Source organism: Papio anubis, chromosome 4 (assembly GCF_008728515.1).
Source record: "Papio anubis isolate 15944 chromosome 4, Panubis1.0, whole genome shotgun sequence".
NCBI lineage: Eukaryota > Metazoa > Chordata > Mammalia > Primates > Cercopithecidae > Papio > Papio anubis.
In genome coordinates, this window is record NC_044979.1 from 64,020,196 (window position 1) to 64,041,966 (window position 21,771).

Genomic DNA, 21,771 nt, shown 5'->3' on the forward strand with positions numbered 1-21,771 from the left:
TCTGATTAGAGAGTGATGTGTGAAATTGAAGAATGGGTATTAAGCATGTTGTTAGAGTCAGTGTGGGAAATCTGAGATTTAAATATTTCCCAAATCCACTCTGAAAGTTTCTAAAAGAAAAGTGTCTAGTACTATCCATTTTTGTTAATCTTCTAGTTTCTAATTTAATGTATGTAACAGTAGGTACATTATGTTCAGAGGTCCACAAGCTTTATCATGATGTCAACAGAATTTCACATGAGCATTTGTCTAAATAAGAGGCTGTATGTACCATGTTTTTCTGTGTTTACTCAGAGTAGCAGTACATCATAAACATGTGCCATGAAGTGTTAGAAACAACTCTCTGTCAGAGCATAAGTTCTTTCTTCAAGCCAAGGACCAGTGTGAATTTGTTGACAGTATTTAACATGCTTGGAACTCAGATGCATCTGACACTTAGCTAAATGTTTTATAAGCATTATCTTATTTAAATTTCACAATGACCCTCTGAGATGGCTGTACTTATTCTTCCCATTTTGAGATCAGAAAACTTAGTCACGTAGTCTTTAAATAACATGTTGAGGACCACAACACTATGGCAGAGCCACAATCTGACTCAAAGTCCATCTCACTCCTGAACTGGGGGGTTCTCAACCATTATATAACTCAAGGGTTCCAAACTCATTGGTTGATAGCTTTTAATTATGCTTCACAATCTTGTGTTCAAGGCTTTTCTTTCTTTCTTTTAAATTCTGTCAGGAAGTTTTTGTAGGAATTCTGTAAGAAAGTTTTTGAAAAATAAAGTTTAAACAGTTATGTTACTTCATTAGCTTACAGAAAGAAATGCTCTCTGTTAAGCTATAAGCAAGAAGGAACAAGAAAAGCAAGCTCTAAAATCTTATAATATATGCTCCAGGAGTTCCGGACAGACTTTTATTATGTTTCTTACCAATGGCAGCAGAAAATATTTTAATAGGTGAGGAAAAAAAGGAAACATCCTGAAGGAATACACTGAAAGAGACTTGTTAAACCTGGAATTAACAAAGGATTTAGACGTCATCAATGTTTATAGGATATTATCTTTGTGGTGAAATTTTAGGGTTTTATGTCTCTAAATAAAGAACAGAGAATAGCATTCAAAATAGACAAATACAATGAAATTTTTGAGATTTTAAACGGAAGCAAGATTGTTTACTTAGAGAAGATCTTAACACTCACAAATTACAATCCAGATATGTATATAGGCAGGTGGTAGAGACAGCAGGAGGCTCAAGTGATGAGCTAACCTTGATAAGGTACACAATGAAGACCAGAAAATGCTATTTATTCAGAAATGGTTTGAATCACTGTAGTTCTACTATCACACAACTTTAAATAGCAGCCAGCAGTCAAGTATCAATGAGCTACAGCAATGTAAAGCAATATGAATGGAAATTAGCAACTCGGTAATAGGTCAAAAAAGAATATGTCCTCAGATTGAAAACCGCACGATCTTGCTTTAGATTAAAGTTAAAAGCAACTAAAATAAAATGGTTACATTTCAGGTGTATAGGCGGGTGCATTTAGAAAAATGGCCAGCCAAAATGGGAGACGAGGAGAAGGATGACTTGGTGGTAAGAAACAGGTTATTTATCAGATTCTAGCATTTGTATTTGAGGGTACATTTTCAGGCATTTAATACATAATTAAGAACAAGAGATTAATGTAAGTTAGTAAATAGATTAAAATGGGCAATGCTTGGACCAATGGACAATGGTTAGTCATAAACCCAGAATCGTGAAGCCATAACTTAATAATCCAGATGGAACACCGCAGTTGGCCACAAATTGGAGAGTTTCTTCCAATGTTGTTTGTTATTTTTGCTTTGGTTGTTCCTTTGTTATTCATCATTGCTAGCAAAAACAGTGGACTGAGTGCTCTTTTAAAATTGCATTGGCCGGGAGTGGTGGCTCATGCCTGTAATCCCAGCACTTTGGGAGGCCGAGGCGGGAGGATCACGACGTCAGGAGATCAAGACCATCCTGGCTAAAACGGTGAAACCCTGTCTCTACTAAAAATACAAAAAAATTAGCTGGGACTGGAGGCGGGGACTACAGGCGGGAGGCTGAGGCAGGAGAATGGTGTGAATCCGGGAGGTGGAGCTTGTAGTGAGCGCAAATTGTGCCACTGCACTCCAGCCTGGGTGACAGAGCAAGGCTCTGCCAAAAAAAAAAAAATTGCATCTTGAATTCAGAGTCTTTGCTTTAGATATGAGATTATGAGATCTCTGGGTATCCTCTCACTTTTTCCCCCCTCCAATGGTCCAATTTTATTATTATTTTTAATTTTGGTTAAAAACGCATAACATAAAAAATTTATCATTTTAACAATTTTTGGTGTAGAATTCAGTAATGTTAAGTATATTTACATTGCTCTGCAGCCAATCTCTAGAACTTTTTCATCTTGCAAAAGTGAAATGCTGTACTTGCTGGTTCTTCAATATTACAGTGATTTTACAAAGGACAACTTTATGTCATTGGACTGAAAATAGTACACAGACTACTTATCCATAACCTGTCAATTGATTTAATCTTTTTAATGCACTCAAAATATATTTATTGATGCAGATCTTAAGCCTAGAATTTTATTTTATTTTATTTTTTAGAATATTTTCTTTTTTTTTCCTCTTTCTTTGTAACCTTTATTTTAAGTTCAGAGGTACAAGTACAGGTTTGTCACACAGGTAAGCTTGCGTCATGGGAGTTTCTTGTAAAGACTGTTTCTTTACCCAGGTATTAAGCCTAGTACACATTAGTTATTTTTTCTGATTCTCTCCCACCTTCCACCCTCCACCCTCCAAAAGGCCCCACTGTGTGTTGTTCCCCTCTATGTGTCCATGTATTCTCATCAGTGAACTCCCACTTATGAGTGATGAGAACACATGGACACACAGAAGTCCATTTTATAAGTATTTGGCTTTTTGTTCCTGTGCTAGTTTGCTAAGGATAATGGCCTCCAACTCCATCCATGTTTCTGCAAAGGACAGCATCTGTTTCTTTTTTTATGGCTGGGCAGTATTCCATAGTGTACATGTACCTCATTTTCTTTATCCAGTCTACCACTGATGGGCATTTAGGTTGATTCCATGTCTTTGATATGGTGCTAGATTAATATTTCTTTGAACCATTTCAGCATGAAAGATCCTGTTCTTTTTTTGTTTGTTTTAGATGACAATCAGGTTTAATCGCAATTCAGGAATCCATATAGGGCAAATATCTATAAATTTGTTCAGAATTACATATCATACAAATATTAATAATGTAGGAAACAAAAAATACATAACTCTTTCATATTAAGTAAATGAGTCTTAAAAAGGATAAAGGGTTTTAAGGGTTTTATCTTTTACTTCAAATCATAGTATTGGGTGATTGAGTTAAATTATGAGATAAACGATGCCACCAAAATTAAGTGTGAATATATTCATTAGTAATTCTAAGAGGAGGGGCTTATTTAAAGAATGACAAAATGTGGAAGCAATCGTTTTTGAAATCTAAATCAAGATTTCAAAGTTAGCACCAAGTAGTTACTCTTCATTAACTGTTTGTTCACTAGACATATAATTATGAAGGGCCTTCTGTATGTCAGCCAAGATTGAGGTGCTTGGATCTGAGTCAGGATGGGAGAGACAGAGCGAGAAAAGAGTACACAAGATGAAACCATTGTGCCCAGGGAGCACTGTGGAGCGCTTACTGGTAAACTGCGTCTTTAGCAGTCTCTACTTTTGAGCCTCTGTTTTAAATTACTTGCTCTTAATAGTTTCAACTCTAATGTAATAGTTTGGTTTAGTTAGGTGGTTTCAACTCTAATTTTGTCTCAGGGACTTGACACCAAAATAGCAATTGCACATTTATTCTCTTTGTAAAGAAATACAAATCTGTAAAAGATGCTTTAATGTTTTTGTTGTACATTTTCAGTTATTGCTTATAAGTCACATAATTGTAATTTGAGTTGCATCATCCTAGTTGATGAAGCCATACAACTAATTACAAGCTTCAGAGAATTGACTTTTTGATTAGCAAGTAAATGTTACATACAAGCACAGGGATTCTGAGATGGGATCACAAAGAAAATTTTACTTCTTAACGTAAAATTAAAACCTTCAAAAATAACGATTTATTGAAATTACATATTGGCTTATTTTGACACAATGCTGCCAAGGTTTAGTAATCACAAACAGAATTACCTTAAATAAAAACAACCCATGATATATCTGATTGTCTTTTAGACTCTAAACATTTACTTAGAAGGGAAAAAGAGTCACTATAGCTGTGTTAATATTGAAAAGATGTCAGTTTAATTATGATTTGTGGTGGACTTTTTTCTTACAGACTACCTAGTCATTAGAATAAAGAATTTTTAAAAAAATATTCATTTTTATTTCTAATTGGAAAATAATGTAAAGAGACAAAATTTCCCTTAATTCAATCTAAAAACACAAAAAACAAGACAAATTCATTTTTAAAGATCCACTCTTATTCTTACATAGAATTGGCAAAATTTTCAATAATCTTTTGAAGTGTTATATGTATATATATATCACATTATATATAATGTTTATAGAATGCGATATATAATGTACAATGCATGCACATATATAATAGCATTCCACTATTTTCATATTTTTCTAGTCTCTCTCTGTCTCTCCCACTCCCGCCCCCCCCGTGTGTGTATGCATGTGTGTGTGTGTGTGTGTGTGTGTGTGTGTGTGTATAGGTGAATGTGGAGGGGGAAGTAAGAGAGAGAAAGTCAGAGACACACACAGTTATATAAAGGGAAAAATAGAGATGTTAACTATAGGGTGACTGGGTATAGAATAAGGTATGTTTCACATGTAGGCTGAAGTTTCAGCATATTTTGTACAACAGCCCAAGACATACCTGTGTTCCTTGGATTATTTTAGTAGCCTAGTCAGTACACTTTGAGATTGTGTCACTATTAGACAAAAGTCACATGATATAGTTAAAAAATATAATATCTACATTATGTATTAAATGTCAACCCTCAGGATCAATAGTTAATACGGACAATTTTGAGACAGTGATTATTAATATTCTTACTGTATTTTGAATTCATTGGCAATAAAATGCCTCATAAATCTTCTTGCACTGTAGTGTGTCTTGCACACAGTATCTTGACATATTAAAAGTTGCATGAAACAGCACACAACAAAGCACATGTCCCTGTTTCTAAAAGCTGATGCAACTGTGTTTGTCCCTTAGAAAGTCATCCACAGATATTTTTCCTTCACTTATCAAAGAGAATCATATCAGAAGCAGAGATGCCATTGCCTAATGGCCAGGTTTTAATTGTTCTGAAATATTCCCACATAACACTAATTCTTAACTAACCTTGTGCTGATGCACCAGATACAGATTTTAAGGATATAATTTTGGTGGGTTGTGGTCTTTGGGACCTTAGAGCCTTGATATCAAGGACTGCAAACATGCGGGGAGCTTACTGTTGCTATCTATCCACGTGCAGGAGACATCAGAAATCAAATGGAGATCTTTTCTGTGGATCCAGAAGAACCTAAAAATTCCTCTCAACTTACTTATTCAGGGTATAATTACTAATTGAACAATTATTAAATAATACTTGCCAATTGGTTTTAATTTGAGTGCTAATTCTTATAGCTCTAGTTGATAACAGAAAACTGGCAAACAGAAGTAAATAAATTTATAACATTTCTTCACTTAGAAATAAGAGTTTATGAGTCAACACTGTAAAACAAGTATGTCTCATAAGCCAGTCCTCATATTCTATAATTTACTGACTTACCCATATTACTGTATTTATGTTGCCTTTATAGTATTTCACAGCTGGTCATTTGCAAAGGATTAATTTTTTCATGCTAACCTTGGAAGGCTCAAATATTATTGTCTAAACATATATCTGTATATTTTCTTTTAGAGTTGTATAGTTTACTAGTACGAAAAGAGACCATATTACTGAAATAAAAATTGTCTTCAGTTCCTCCTTAAATAGGCTTTGTGCATAAAGTTATAGTTTAAACAGATTCTTAAAAAGATTTAATAATATTTTTAATGAAAATGTAGTGGAAACTGTGTGAATTTAAAATACAAGCTGTGATCTAGTTATACTGATTTTATTTGCTTATCTCTGTCCAAAATCCAAAACAACTTTTTGTCCTTTTAATATTATTTTTACTTCACTTTGAAAAAAAATACTTAGAAGGGACTCACAAAATATTGCAGTATCCCTAACAATTATTGTTTCATTCATGATTTATATAATTAATGAACAGTCATCTTTTAGTAAGGTGAAAATGTCAGACAATTTTTAATTATTCAGTGTTAGGCAAGTCACAGAAACATTCAAATAATGATAAGACCTTATAACAACATCCAATGGAAATTCTAATTATATCTGCTCTCTGTTTCATCTTTGGAGAAGCGATTTAATTGTCTCAAGTTAGCAAGTGCATGGTCAGTCAAATGCCCCTTGGCCTAATTCAGAGATGTCAAAACAACTGAATGAGACACACAAAAGGAAGTTGAAACTTGTTCATAGAACCTAATTAAAGACAAAAATTCAGAACCCTTGAGATAGTGGCCATCTCTTTCAAAAAACAGGATACAAGTTTTTGAATGTCTTTAAAGAAAAAAAAAAAAGTCACTCTGAATGCTATATAAGTATTTGAACAACTAAAAGAGCAATGGTTAATCTGGTTTCCCAGGACAGGGAGGTGTTTTCCTATTGCAAAACAAGAGCAACAGCGCCAAAGGTAAAGCTTGCACAGTGGGTACTGGCCTGGCCTAGACAGAAATTGCTACAGAAGGGAAGTTTAAGTTCTCCACTTCTTTTTTTTTAGATTTTTATATAAGGGCAGGCCTACAAATTTTCCAAGAAAATGTCCTTCAATACAGAAGATGGAGTTCCAGGCACAGTCTAAAGTGGTGTTTTCCATGATATTTCTTCTTGAAGCCTTGGGTGACAATTGTCTTTCCCTTTTCCCGACTCAGCTCAGGAGCCTCACCTGCATTTTAGCCTTCTACCACTAACTATCTCTGTCTTCTACTACACTTTTGCTTATCACATCCATTTGGTACTTTCTTTTTCAAAAGTTAAGTTTAGTTTGAGACCTTTTTCCAGGTGTAAAGATCAATTAAATGCAGTGCAATCAGAAGATGTGAATGTGAGTCCCTACGGCATCGCCGCTTGATTTGTGACTTTAGGTAGGTGTGAGTCTCAGCTGCCCAGCCTTAAAATACAAATCATCATCTCCACCAAGTTAATACTCATTTGAAAGAAACGTTCAAATGCCAATTTTATTATCATCTCCCTAGAAAGGTCTTTTCTAATAACAATCTGAAGTAGTTTCCCAGGAACACCACACATTTTTTAACATAACACTTCACAATAAGTGTTATTTTATTTGTTTCTTTTTCTCCTTTTAACTCTCTATTCCCAAATTGAAGACACTATGAGCACAAATGTCTGACCTGTTTTATTTTTCACTATATTCTCAGGATCTAGAAGAGTATCAGGAATATAGTAGAACCTCAATAAATATGTATTGCAAGACCGGGTGCCATGGCTCATGCCCTGTAATCCTAGCACTTTGGGATTACAAGTGAGGTGGGCAGATTGCATGAGCCCAGAAGTTTGAGACAAGACTGGGCAATGTGGCAACACCCTGTCTCTATTAAAAATAATAATAATAAAAGTTAGCTGGGCATGGTGACAAGCACCTGTAGTCCCAGCTACTCGGGAGGCTGAGGTGAGAGGATTGTTTGAGTCCAAGAAGTCAATGCTGCAGTAGGCCAAGATCACATCACTGCAGTCCAGCCTGGGTGACAGGAGTGCGAACCTATCTCATAAAACAAACAAACCAACCAACAAACAAACAAAACCTACCAATATGTATTGCATGAAAGAGAGAGAAATGCTAATATACCATACAAATTAAAATACATTCAAAGAAATTCACAAATGGTCAGTAATTTAGAAGTTGCGGTCCAATTACTCTTGTGGATGGACTTCAAACTTTTGTAGTGAATCCTATTCAATACCTCTAATCCATGACTCATTGAATTTTAATAAGCACTGATGTCCGGTGTCAAGGAACATTGCTTTTTCTTCCTATCACCTTTAGTACCTGGCACAGAACCTGGCATAGTGAGCGCTCAATAATTATTCATTGAAAAGTGATCTGCAGAGTTTCCCATAGAATTGGACACAGAGAATGAGTTCTTGTCAGAGTTCTGGCAAGGTCTGAGCAGTCTGACAACATCCTGACAGTCCATTACAGTGACCAGATGGGACCTGCACATGAGCACCCGGGCTAGAGAGCCAGCACATCCATGAACGAGTCGATTGTTTTAGCTCTGTGATTACTAGACAGCATATGCTTGGCAGGCAATGGAAACAGATTAATCCCATGAATCTAAGCCGGGTGCCTTATACCGAAGTTAATTTATTAGGCTGTCCACATGCTTTCCATGTGTTTATATTTTCTTAATTTCAAGTATTAAATAAGAATTAAAAGACTGACAATTTTGTTTTACCAATAACTTGATTTTAAGTGAGAAGGTTATTTATTCTATTCTTTTCTCACTATATAATAGACTTCTTACAAGCTAAAGCATTAGACAGAAATGTCTTATTTAGCCCTAGAGTAAGTTAATAGAACTGGAGTCAGAAAATCATTCTGATTTATAATAGTATTTTTGCTTATACTTAATATCAAACAAGCAAGTGTAGAGTCCTCATGTATCAAAAGTCTTGTTGTAGACTTCCTTAAAGAAAGGGAAATAACAAAGCTCTTTTTATGTTAGGCAAAGAAAGGTGTTTAAATAGTCCACTGAAAATTATTATATGTAAAATTATAAACTCATTTAGGTTAGTTATTTTCACAATATAAATGCTCAAACATAAGGGTGTAGTATTAAGGATTTCAAGTAATCTGAGTAATTTTTATGATTACATGCAAAAAGAAAGAAGAAAGAAAGAAAAGAGAAAGAAAGAAAGAAAGAAAGAAAGGATAAATAAAGGAAGGAAAGGACGAGAGAAGAAAGAAAGAGAGAGAGAAAAGAAAAAGAAAGAAGGAAAGAAAGAGAAGGAAAGAAAGAGAAAGAAAGAGAGAAAGAAAGAAAGAAAGAAAGAGAGAGAGAGAAAGAAAGAAAGAAAGAAAGAAAGAAAGAAAGAAAGAAAGAAAGAAAGAAAGAAAGAAAGAAAGAAAGAAAGAGAAAGAAAAAGAAAAGAAAGAAAGAAGGAAGAGAAGGGAAGGAAGGGAGGAAGAGAAGGAAGGAGAAAGAGAGAAAGAAAGCCAACAAATAAATCCTTGAATAATATAGACACAAAAGCAGTACTCAGCTTGGTAAGTCATACGTCATTCTCTTTGTGACCCTTTGCTTTCATACTGGTTTAGAGACTCGTTCCATCCCTGCAAGTCTGAACTGCTTCCAAAATAAGTAACATTTTCATATGGACGAATCCCAATAATTCATTAACTCAAAAGTCCAACTAAGTAACATAACCAAACAGAGAGCATTGGATATATTTTTTTTACCATCAACTATGACTCCATTAAAAAAAAAGAGTGAGAAAGAGGGAGAGGAAGACTTTCAGTTTGTATACATTATTCCTGAAGTTTACATAGAGAGGGCTCTGGATTTTATATGAATTATTGCTAGGACTACTTAAGGCTGGCTGAAGTAGAGAATGTTCACTTGTAGTCAAACTGACAGTTACTATGTAGTTTCGAATCATTTGTTTGGAAACCATGGGTCCTTAAACCATATTGTACAAATGTCAAACACATTCATTATTATAATATCTACACTGAACAGGCTTCTAATGCATCACTTGTAAATGAATGATAAATAGATATAAATGTCTATTCACAGTTGGCCACCTTTCTGAAGGACTATTAAAAATTATTCTTTTATATACTTCCTCTGACTAAGGAGATGGAGTAGGATGTTAAGGGCTGGGGCAGGAAAATGCAGCTCTCTTAATTTAAACTATGAGAAATCTACATACAATCGCTTCTCAGCCTTTTGGCTAAGATCAAGTGAGAAATCTACATACAGAATAGAGAATAGACTCTCTTCTGCTCCATTTTTCAAACATATATTTCCCCATTCAAACTGAACAACAAGGAAACAACAAACCCTAAGTTCCAAATTTAAATGCAAACATTTTAAACTAACCAGTTAACATTAATCCAAATTTTACTCATCCATCTTGTGCTAGTTCAAAACCATGAACAACATGTAATTGTTTTCCTCTCTCTAGGTTTCTACCATATGTGATCTGTCTTATGATTTTGGACATTTAAAATTTTCTAACTTTCCTTGTAACTGTATTATGCCTTGTCGCCCTAACTAGGATTTAAGCAACGACAAGATCTGAGTTTTATATTCTATTACGATATGCTTAGTGATAATAGATACTCAATGGATTTTTGTTGAACCAAATGAAAAAGAAATGCTGGCTCAAGTAGAAGGGGAAAAGAAAAAATATTCAAAGTGTAGTCACTTATAAAGTATCCCAAGTTTTATTTCTATAATGCGTATCAGTTGTTTCGGCTGCAGAGACTGACAAAACCAAACCAATAAAAGCAGCATTATTTTATTTATAATTACACTAAGATATATATTAAATGGTGCTTAAGTCATATTTAGTTATTTGATTTTTAAAAAAATATGTTCTCTGTACATTAAATAATTAGCATATAATGCTAAATACTATGATTATAGAATAACATGTAAGTCTTTGAACTAAGTTACAATCTACTCTTTCTCATCAAAGTCAGCCCCCCAAAACAGTCAAAATATTAAAGGGAGAAAACTTACATGATACTACCATAATTAAAAAGATTTGCAGCAGACCAGATTTCATGAAGTTTACATTAAATCAAGACAGAGAAAACTTTTGCAGAGGCAAATAAACTCTTGTGAAGGAAAATAATTATTTATGATGATTAGCAAATTTTTCAATTTTTACTACACAAGATGAAAAAACTACATCATTTTTAGGATTTTTACTGGCAACAAATACCTTCCGAGGCTATCTACTGAAAGAATAATAAATTCTTCCAGATAATTTTCTTGTAGAACTAGCTAATCTTTATAAGTCTTTCCAAATAGGCAATATATCCTCTTCTTTTTGTTTGGCTGAGAAAACTTTTATGTTTCCCTTGCGTTACCTGTGTTAAACTGAAAAAGAAAAAATCAGTCTTCTAAGTCAATTAATTTTTAAAGAAAGTTTATTTTCTGCTCCCTCTCTGTAAGTGTTGTAATCAAAGTGTTTGGTTCCTAAATATTCCTTCAACTTGAGGTGATTGATATAATCACCTTATAGTTACCCTCCTTTCCATGCAAGTTTGAGAGTTGAAACTAATATATTTCTGGCCAATGAGATGAAAGAAAGGGTTTTACAAAACTATTTTTGTTCCTGAAAAAGAGATATAAGTGATTATCTATTTTTCCATTTATATTTCTTTGTCTGGATGTGACCCATGAAAACTGTGGCAGTCATCTTGCTACCAACCTAAAGATAATGCCAACCTAAAGATAATGCCAACCCCAAGAATGGCTGACAGAGAAAGAACTGGGTCCTCGATAACATCATTAAGCAGATGATATTTTCATCTTTGTAATCACTCAAACTGTGAACATATTTATATTATATGATTGTATTTTCTTAATTTTTAATTGAAATTTAGGTGTCTTTTTTTCTGTTAGCTATCTATTCCATGCTAATTGATAAAAGCAATATAGTAGTTTCTTACTCAAAAAAAGGAAAACTAACAAAATCACAAATTCAAAAAAATTAGAGAAACACACCACTTAGTGTATTTTATGTATCAGACATTGTGCAGTGTGCTAAAAGAGAATCAGAAGTGCATAAAAGATTATCCCCATATTCAAAGAATGTATAATGTGGATGAAGACATACTGACACAAATCAATACCGACAACACTGTCAGCTAGGACATCTGACATTGACATAAATATACAAAATGTTCCAGTAAACGTGAAGAACACTTAAATTTCCCAAGGGTGAGGTGAAGCCTTGGAGAGCAAAAGGTGAAGCCTTGGAGAGCAAAATAATATAATTTGATAAAGTATTTCAAGAATGAAGAGCAGTGAAATGAGCAAGAAAGTGAAATCCAGGAAGTTTTAGAAAAGGCACAGAACTTGATAGTAAATTCTTTATTTTATGAAGAATAAACAGGATGCTTTGAGTAAAGTAGAAAGAGAGGGGTGGGGAGAGAGAAGCAGAAAATAAAGTGCATGTGAGAGAACAATGAAGAATAGTTAACAGTGAGACTGGAAACAGGGTGGAAATGTGCTGGGAAGAGCCTTAAAAGCATTGGGAGTTATACCTGATGTAAATGATGAGTTGATGGGTGCTGACGAGTTGATGGGTGCAGCACACCAACATGGCACAAGTATACATATGTAACAAACCTGCACATTATGCACATGTACCCTAGAACTTAAAGTATAATAATGGAAAAAAAAAAAAAAAGTCAATGCTAAGAAGCCTGGAGTTTATTCAAGTTGCTAGGAAAAACTGCCAGAGTTGTATGAGTGAGTGAGACACATTCAGACTTTTAATTTTGTGACGATAACTCTTATGGTTGTGGTGAACAGATTAGACAGGAGAAAAGGATAAACTAAGTTAAAAATGGTATTATCACTCACACTAGAAAAATATATTGAAATGTTTGCCACATTATCAGCTTGGCTTGTCAGCTGAGGCTTTTGCTGGGACTGTGTCACAGCTCAAATCTCCCTTTGCCTAATACTGCTTCCTAGCTTTCCTCCCACTGGGCTGATTCCAAAAACACTCTCTGATGATATAATCTTCATCTCAGAGTTGGCTTCTGGAGAAACTCAACCTACACGAAAGTGTCAGGAATGGCAAACACCGTTCTAGATCCATGTCCTTCTCTCGCAATGTGATCACTTCTGGGTGGTTCTGATTGCTCCATGTTGATCTAGTATTGGGGGAAGGGGCTGTCAAATCAATAAGCATCATCTTTCCAGACCCCGTCCCAGAGAAGGAGTCCACGAGTATTCGCTAGCTGAAGAGAGGCCTTACGGACCAAATTTGGAATCGTTAAACTTCGGAATAGTTAAGTTGTGAGGTGTCACATCCTTGCAATGTGTGCTTATACTTGCTTTTAAGTCTAAGTCCCTATAGAAATAGTCCTTTCTCTCAAAAAATATTTCAGAAAAGACAAAAAGAAGGTCATAATCTCATCCATCTTCTTTAAATGCCAGAGAATTTAAAAAACAGAAACAAAAAAACAACTCAGTCTACTTAATTTTTATTTTCTAGATAGTGGAAATGTTCCCCAAAAATCTAATTACTTTTGACTTTCCTCTTCTGTAATCATTTATTTGTCAAATATTTACTAATTATATACCTGCACTATTCACTCTAGTAGACTCAAAATCTCGTCTGAACAACAGTAAAGACAGTAAAAAGGTATTATTAAATAATTATTACAAAACGCATTTTGTGAATGATTTTGCTATAATTTCTGGTGATTCTACGCTAAATGCCCATGGCAAATATGAATGATAATGGCCTTTTTTTCAAGAGGCACAGCCTTGTTTGTACAAAACCTCAAAGTTCACATATATTGTAAATTTTGCTAACTTCGAGTATTTTCTACAGATTTTTTTTTAAACTTTCCAAGGGAAAAAAAAAACCCAACCAGTCACTGATAACTCAATTATATGTTGTAGGTTGCTTTAACCCTAAAGAGTACAAAGGACAGCCTTCAGACCCTTAGAGTCCCAACATGTGTGGTTTCCTCCGCAGGAGAGTTTGGATCCTTGCCGAGGGGCACTGAGCCAGTGCAAACCAAGTAGGTCTAAACACTGCTAAAGTACTACATTTTGACACTTACATGCTACTGTGGAGTATCCTTAGCAATGGAGTGATTTATATAAATTGGAATGGTGGATACCTACATAATATAAATTATTACCTTTGCATACATAATCCCCTTATGAATTATACATTTTATAGAGATATAAAGAAATATCAGTTATGTAGACAACATCTAATTTTATAATGTATTCAAATAACTTTATTTTAATGATATCATAAGATAAATTGATACTTCATAAACATTAACTTTATTAAATATTAGCACATTTCATGCATGAAACATCGCCAAAGAGAGACTTGCTTAAAATAGTCACGGCAGGAAGTTATGCTATAAGAATTTATTTTAAGCAATGATCTAATACACTCAGTTCAGATAAAGGGACTTTTTCTTCCAATCCCTGAAGGCAGAGAATAGAACAAGAACAAATTCCCTTAAAAGTATGGTTTGCTTTTTCTAGTATAGTAAAACTGAGACATATTTGGAAAAAAAAGCCTTTTAAGCTACGTGGCATCTCTTAAAGCAAAATTGCAAAGTTAACTAAGATTTTTTCCCTTGGCCACTTTCATAAAACATGTCATCTCCTGCTAAGATATTTACTGAAAATTAAGATGTTACTTGATGCCATCGATTGGCTCATGCTAGGAGTGTCAGTATTTTTAAAAGAAATTCCTGAAGAAAAAAATACAGCCTTAAGAAAAAAACGGAATGGAGCTATAATGGTAGATTAGAATGGAGGACAAACTTTCAAATTCTAGTACATAATCAACTGCTTATTTTATTTACATTAAATAATATCCAGGCTACCAGATAACTTTAATTTTTTTAAAGATAATCATATGAGCTTCTTAGTGTGTTTGGATTAACAGAAGTCAAAAACAATTGTTAGCAGTATTTTAGCCCTCAATTTTTCATCTGAAAACACAGATTACATGAAATGTATGTGTACACATTTGCAGAAATAATTTTTTTATTAAGTATGAGCCTTTATAAGCAATAAGTCCTGTTCCTTTAGCAGACCTTAAAAATGTGTGAAAGAACTACTTAAAAGTTAATTGATTAAAAACCAAATAACATTGTTCTATTGCAGAAATTAAGTAAGTAATATACTGCATATTAAGATAAATGTTTTGTGTAGACTAAAGCCCTGAGAATAAATAATTCTAAAATAATTGAGCAACTGATATTTGGCTATTAAATCTCACAATTAGAGAGTTAAAGTGGTCATTGTAGATGAATACTGTATGTAGCTTCAAAGTCTAAAGTCCTAGGATGGCCTATAAACAATTCTCTTTGAAGAACAACTCAATATTGGTAACTATTGGATTTAAACCTTGCAATTGCTCCTAGTCTTTTTTTTTTTTTCAATACTTCTGAAAAAGATGAGTTAAAAAGACAATAGAAGATGTCTCAAAGATGCAGAAGAGATCTGATATTATGTAATCTTATCAGCCATTCAATCTCTGCCAGTCTTAGCATCTATCTCTGCTTACATAGATATTGATATTTGCTAAAGTACTAGTTAGTAGACGACATCTAAAGTGTGGCACCCTTTCCTCCGGGTTTCACACTGGTAGTTGAAAATGTAGGACATGGTAGTAATTGCCTTTTGATTTTTAAATTACTAGTGTATGTTTCTTTGTCATGGTAAGATTGTCTTAATGAACCCATAGTTGGGAGATTATTTATCTATACTTGCTGAGAGTGATTGACTTGTAGGAGAAACCTATTCGGATTTGAAATGGGAGTGTGGAAAAAGCCCCATGGTGTTTGTTATTATAGCCACATTATCATTTGAAAGTATGCTTATTTGTGAACTGAATGTTAATCAAATTTAATTTTACAACTATTGTTATGGATATATTCATTCTTGATGTATAACTCATTTGTCATTTCTTCAATCTCAAACTTTGCATTTCTATTATACAGCCTAATGTACATTAACTAATTTTTGATGTTTTCATTTATATTTTCAAGGCTTTTATTATATTTATTCACGCTTAATAAAGAACATGCATAAAAATCCAGAATGTGTATCAGAGGCAATATATTCTTCAAGTATACTACTTTTTGACATGTACATGATGCACTGCATTTGACATTGCGTCCCTTAAAGCAAAGCAAAACAAAACGGGAGAAGAAGAAAGATGAAAGTAAATGAATTTAACCAAATGTATACATAAATATACTGACCTTCTTAAAATTTTTGTTTAAGTCAACCAGACTGAGTAGAAAGATGTGGTCTTTGGCTCCCAAGAGCAGCCTGCCTCTTTCCTCATCTAACAGAAGAGTTTGAAAATCCAGTCCTTCTGATGAACCCAAAAAGGGAATACAGCTATTTGAAAGCAGCAAGTCTATGGAAAGCAAAAAAAAAAAAAAAGAAGAAGAAGAAGAAGAAAGAAAAAAAGAAGGGAAGGAAAGAAGGAAGGAAGGAGAAAAGAGAGAAAGAAAGGAAAGAGAGAAAGAAAGAAAAAGAAAAGAAAAAGAAAAATAGAAAGAAAGAGGAAGGAAGGAGAGAGACAGAAAGAAAAAGAAAGAAAGAAAGAAAAGAAAAAGAAAGAAAGAAAGTAAAAGAAAGAAAGAAAGAAAGAAAGAAAAAGAAAGAAAGAAAGAGAGAAAGAAAGAAAGAATTAGTAATAAGCAAAATATTTACTTGCCTAAATATACATATTGTCCCACTTTGTAAATGAATACATACAGCATAAAAAGGCCAATATAGCTATATGTAATTACGGTTTTCAACATAATTATTTAGAAATAGATGTAATATATTTGTACTTTAACACAATATTTATGTGTGAAAAATACGCAGTATTAAAATGAATATAAAACATGTAAACACACGAAAAGTTAAATACGAAATATTTTACAACCCTATGTTCATATTCTTATCATTTAAAGCATCTATCTATATCAATATTTGCAAACCTATACAATTAATTAATGTATACAAAGTAAATATCAAATCAAGTGTATCATAAATCTCTCAGCATTTTTTTTCCTACTTTAAAAATAATACACTTCTTTTTTGGAGTGGTTTTAGGTTCATAGCAAAACTGAGAGATACAGAAATTTCCCATATACCTCTTACCCCACACATTCATAGCTTCTCCCATCATCAACATCCCTCACTTCAGTGGTATAATTATTACAATCAATAAACCTACAATGGCACATATTAATCATTCAAACTTCATAGTTTACTTTAGGGTTTAATTTTGGTGTTGTATATTTTATATATTTTGACAAAGGAATAATGACAAGTATCAACCACTGTAGTATCATATAGAGTACCTTCTCTGCCTTAAAAATTGTCTGTGCTCCACCTGTTCATCCTTCTCCCCTACCCCTCTCCCGGGCAATGACTAATTTTTTCTGTCTCCAAAGTTCAGCTTGCTACAGGATGTCACATAGTTTAAATCAAACAATATGCTACCTTTGCAGATTGGCTTCTTTCACTTAGTAATATGCATTTAAGTTAGCTCCATGTTTTCATGGCTTGATAGCTCATCCTTTATTAGTGCTAGTATTTTATTTCCTGGATGTACCACAGTTTATTTAAATTGTTACCTACTGAAGGACATCTTCGTTGTTTCCAAGTTTTGGCAAGTATGAATAAAGCTTCCATAAACACCTGTGTGCAGGTTTTTGTGTGGACATACTGATATGGTTTGGCTGTGTCCCCACCCAAATCTTATCTTGAGTTGTAGCTTCCATGATTCCCACATGTGGGAGGGACTCGGTCAGAGATAATTAAATCATGGGGGTGGCTTCCCCATACTGTTCTCGAGGCAGTGAATAAGTCTCACGAGACCTGATGGTTTTATAAGGGGAAACCCCTTTCACTTGGCTCTTATTTTCTCTTGCCCGCCGCTGTTGAAGACAGGCCTGTTGCCCTCCGCCATGATTGCCAGGTCTCTCAACCGCGTGGAACTGTGAGTCTATTATACTTCATTTTCTTTATAAATTACCCAGTCTCGGGTACGTCTTTATCAGCAGTGTGAAAATGGACTAATACGCATAGTTTTCAACTTTTTTGAGTAAATATTGTACTAAGGAGCATGATTGTTGGGTCTTCTGTTTAGATTTGTGAGAAACTGCCAGATTGTCTTCCAAAGTGGTTCCACTAACAATGAATGAGAATTTCTGTTGCTCCATCTTCATTAGCATTTGGTGGTATCAGTGTTTTCGATTTTGGCCATTCCAATAGGTGTGTAGCAATATCTTATTGTTTCAATTTGTATTTCGTTGATGATATGTGATATGGAGCATCTTTTCATATGCTTATTTGCCATCTGTATACCTTCCTTGGTGAGATGTCTGTTAAGGCCTTTTGTCCATTTTAAAAAATTAGGTTGTTTGTTTCCTTATCATTGAGTTTTAATAGTTCTTTGTATATTTTGGATTACAGTCTTTTATCAGATACATGTTTTGCAAATATTATTTCCAGTCTGCAGCTTGTCTTTTGCCCATACTACTTTTGAAAGTATTTAGATTGATGCCTGTGTTTGAAGAACTAAACTTTTTCTATTCCATATGTGCAGAAATAAGATGTAAAGAAAGAAACTGAACCCCAGAAAATGTACTCTGAAAGAGATATGACCCTGAACCAGTAATCCAGTAATATCAAAAATTTAATGCTAGAATGGGCCTTGAAATTAAATTAATGCAAAAGCATAATTATACAAATGAAGCTCTTTAATCATTTTGAGGTGAAGTCACATGCCCTACAGTTACAAAACTACCTAGCAGCAAAGTTGATAATTGAATTGGATTCTGCAGTCTTGATTTTTTTTTTTTTTTTTTTTTTTTGACACTTCTCTTTAGGTCCCAATTCTTTGTTTTATTTATAATTGTAATATGTACATACTCCTATAAGTTATCCAGATTCTTTCACTAGATTTTGCCTCAGGTACTTACAATATCATCTTATTTTTAAATCCTAGAATAATGAATGCTAATAAAGTACTAATATTCATCACTTTATTAAAGCTCTTTATGTGCTATCTGACTTTTAACCAATTCATTATTTAAAAGTAGCTTATCATTAATTGATGAGAAAGATAAAAAGAGATAATGTCTAGGATATAGGCACCAAGATAATTCTAAAAAGTATCATGGCAGTTTTAACCTCTGTAAAAATGATATTTGAGTCCCTTAAATACAATGGCTTTATATTCCATCTACCAACAATGGGCTTTATTATTATTTCATATTTTTTAGCTTTTCCTTCCTTCTTTTTTCTACTTTATAATGGTTAAATGTTATTTACCTTAGTTTCTAAGCTGGGTTTTGTCTTAGATTTTACAAAGCAAAAGGCAGTATGCTGAAGAAGACATGATATTTGAAATCTCAAATGAGCGTGACTTTACCGAACATAAATGTCTCACTAACATTTATGGATCATGCTTTGTATACATTGGATAGAAGTCTGAAATTGATACTAATTATTTTTCTATTAAGCTAAATATAACTTTAGTCATTTTTCAGACTAGAGACCCAATGGTGTAATATTTTATAGCAGTTCCGAATGCAGGGATAATATCCAATAAACACGCCATACTGATTGTAAAGTAGAATTGAGAAGAGAAGAATGGAACCAAGACAAAAGGTAAATGAACATAATCTAAAGCCTTAATGAGAAAATACATTTCACACAAACCTTATTTCAATCAGGCAGTTGCCTTCCATGCAATTTCCCTTATTTAACAAAGACTGAAATCAGCAAAATCAAACGTATGTAAAAGCATTCCCAGGGGTATATTTTGACCCAACTAGTACAGTAAGTAGTTTATATAATCGAAATCCTTATTGTTTCAAGTGCCTATGAATAATATTCAATTATTTTGAACCATGCATTACATTGTTAATTACAAAAGGAAATATTACTTCTCATAATGAGTAAGAGTATGAGCTTTAGGTCCAGGCCACCAGGGCATTATCCTGCCTTCCAACTCACTGGCTGTGTAATCTAGAACGAGTCACTTAACTTCTCTGTGCCTCAGTTTCCTCATCTATAAAGTGAGGACAAAAACAGAAACGATGTAATAACCCATGTTGGTGTGAGGAATAAACGAGTTAATACATGATCAGCATTATGAATAGTGTCTGGCACATAGTAAGTGCTATGTATCTCTCAATCATTATAGTGATGATGATGTATTTTTAAAAGTCTATACAAAATGTATAAAAAGGAAATCATAATATTTCCCAACTCACAGTTCTCATGATGATTAAAGGAGGTAATTTATATAAAGTTCTTAGAACCATGCTGGGTAGATAGGAAAAGTCAATAAATATTATTTTGAGTATGATTATTAAACTCTGCTTTGGGCCAAATAAGATATATTTTAAAATCATATATCTTATCTTCCGTTAAATCAGAATTAGTAAGATGAGAACATCTCTGCATTTTTTATGATAATGGAATAATATTAAAATGCTATTAAAGCCACATATATTTAGAAGTATTTAGTGTGTATTAAATGTTGAGTATGGTGTTAAGATTGTGGGATAGGCTGGGCGCAGTGGCTCGAGCACGCCTGTAATCCCAGCACTTTGGGAGGCCGAGGCGGGTGGATCACGAGGTCAGGAGATCGAGACCATCCTGGCTAACACAGTGAAACCCCTTCTCTACTAAAAAATACAAAAAATAAGCCGGGCGTGGTGGCGGGTGCCTGTAATCCCAGCTCCTCGGGAGGCTGAGGCAGGAGAATGGTGTGAACCTGGGAGGTGGAGCTTGCAGTGAGCTGAGATCGCGCCACTGCACTCCAGCCTGGGCGACAGTGTGACACTCCGTCTCAAAAAAAAAAAAAAAAAAAAAAAAAAGATTGTGGGATTAGTGAGCTTTGTTTGCAAGGGGCTCACAGATCAGTGTGGAAACAGTTATGTATATAAAACACAACATATGTGAAATAAATTCTAATAGAAGTATATATTAAATGTTAAACCTTTCAGATAATCAATTATACATCATCTTCTAAAAGGAGGTGAGATTTGAGCACAGCCTTGAAAGACAGATAGAATTTTGAGAGGAAACACATAAAGAAAAATTTTTTCCAGGCAGAATGAACACTAGGCTGTACAGGGGCACATGTTACTCCAGGTTGCACATACATACTGCACTTCTAATATGTCTCCTACTCTGGAGCGTGACCTCTCTCAGGGCAAAGACCATGGTGTAATTATCTTAGAATTCCCAGCACCTAGCTCAGAGTCTGAGACAAATTCAGTACTTAATAATTATTTGTAGAACTGAGGAAATGTGCTTTGCTGAAATATAGGGACTATGTGGGATGGAAAGAATTGAGACTAGACATAAAGGCAGCATCTAGATGATTACAGCATATGATGGCACGCTGAAGATTTTGGTTATTATGTAGGTGATTGGAAGCTACTAAAATATTTTGTTCAGAAAAGTGGCAACAACTATAGCTGAGTGTTGTAAAGATAAGTCTGGCTAAATTATTTAGGATGGGTGAGAACAGGGAAAGGTGGGGTCAGGAAGACTATCCAGAGGTTCTGAAACATGAGGAGTCCCTGAATTATGGCAATGAGAAGAGGAAGGTGTTTAAGAGCTGTTTATGTCATTTTTTGTCTTTACTTATACAGTGAGAAAAATAAATACAAAGTTGATATAGCCACTTGCTTTATTTTCTTTAATCAAAACCAATTCTATGGGGTTTAGTTTCAAACCAACTTGACAAGAAAAAACAGCTGAAAAAATAGTGACTAACCTGGGGTATTATCATTTCCAAATGATTTAATATTGCCCTGTGACAATGCTAGCAACAAAACGATTAAACATCCTTCAACAATTTGTTGTAGCCAAATTAAATAATTAGATTTAGGCATTACATATGAGAATTTCTTAGGCT

At 34.0% G+C, this 21,771-nt stretch overlaps 1 protein-coding gene across 2 annotated transcripts in view; it reads right to left on the reverse strand.

Moving 5' to 3' along the window:
* SEMA3D (semaphorin 3D) overlaps positions 1-21,771 on the reverse strand; it is a 203,422-nt gene that overhangs the window by 91,061 nt on the left and 90,590 nt on the right. For both annotated transcript variants that reach the window (XM_017956998.3, XM_009203529.4), the window contains one exon: positions 16,088-16,248. In XM_017956998.3, coding sequence (XP_017812487.1) covers positions 16,088-16,248 — 161 coding nt within the window. The remainder of the gene's footprint in view (positions 1-16,087; positions 16,249-21,771) is intronic.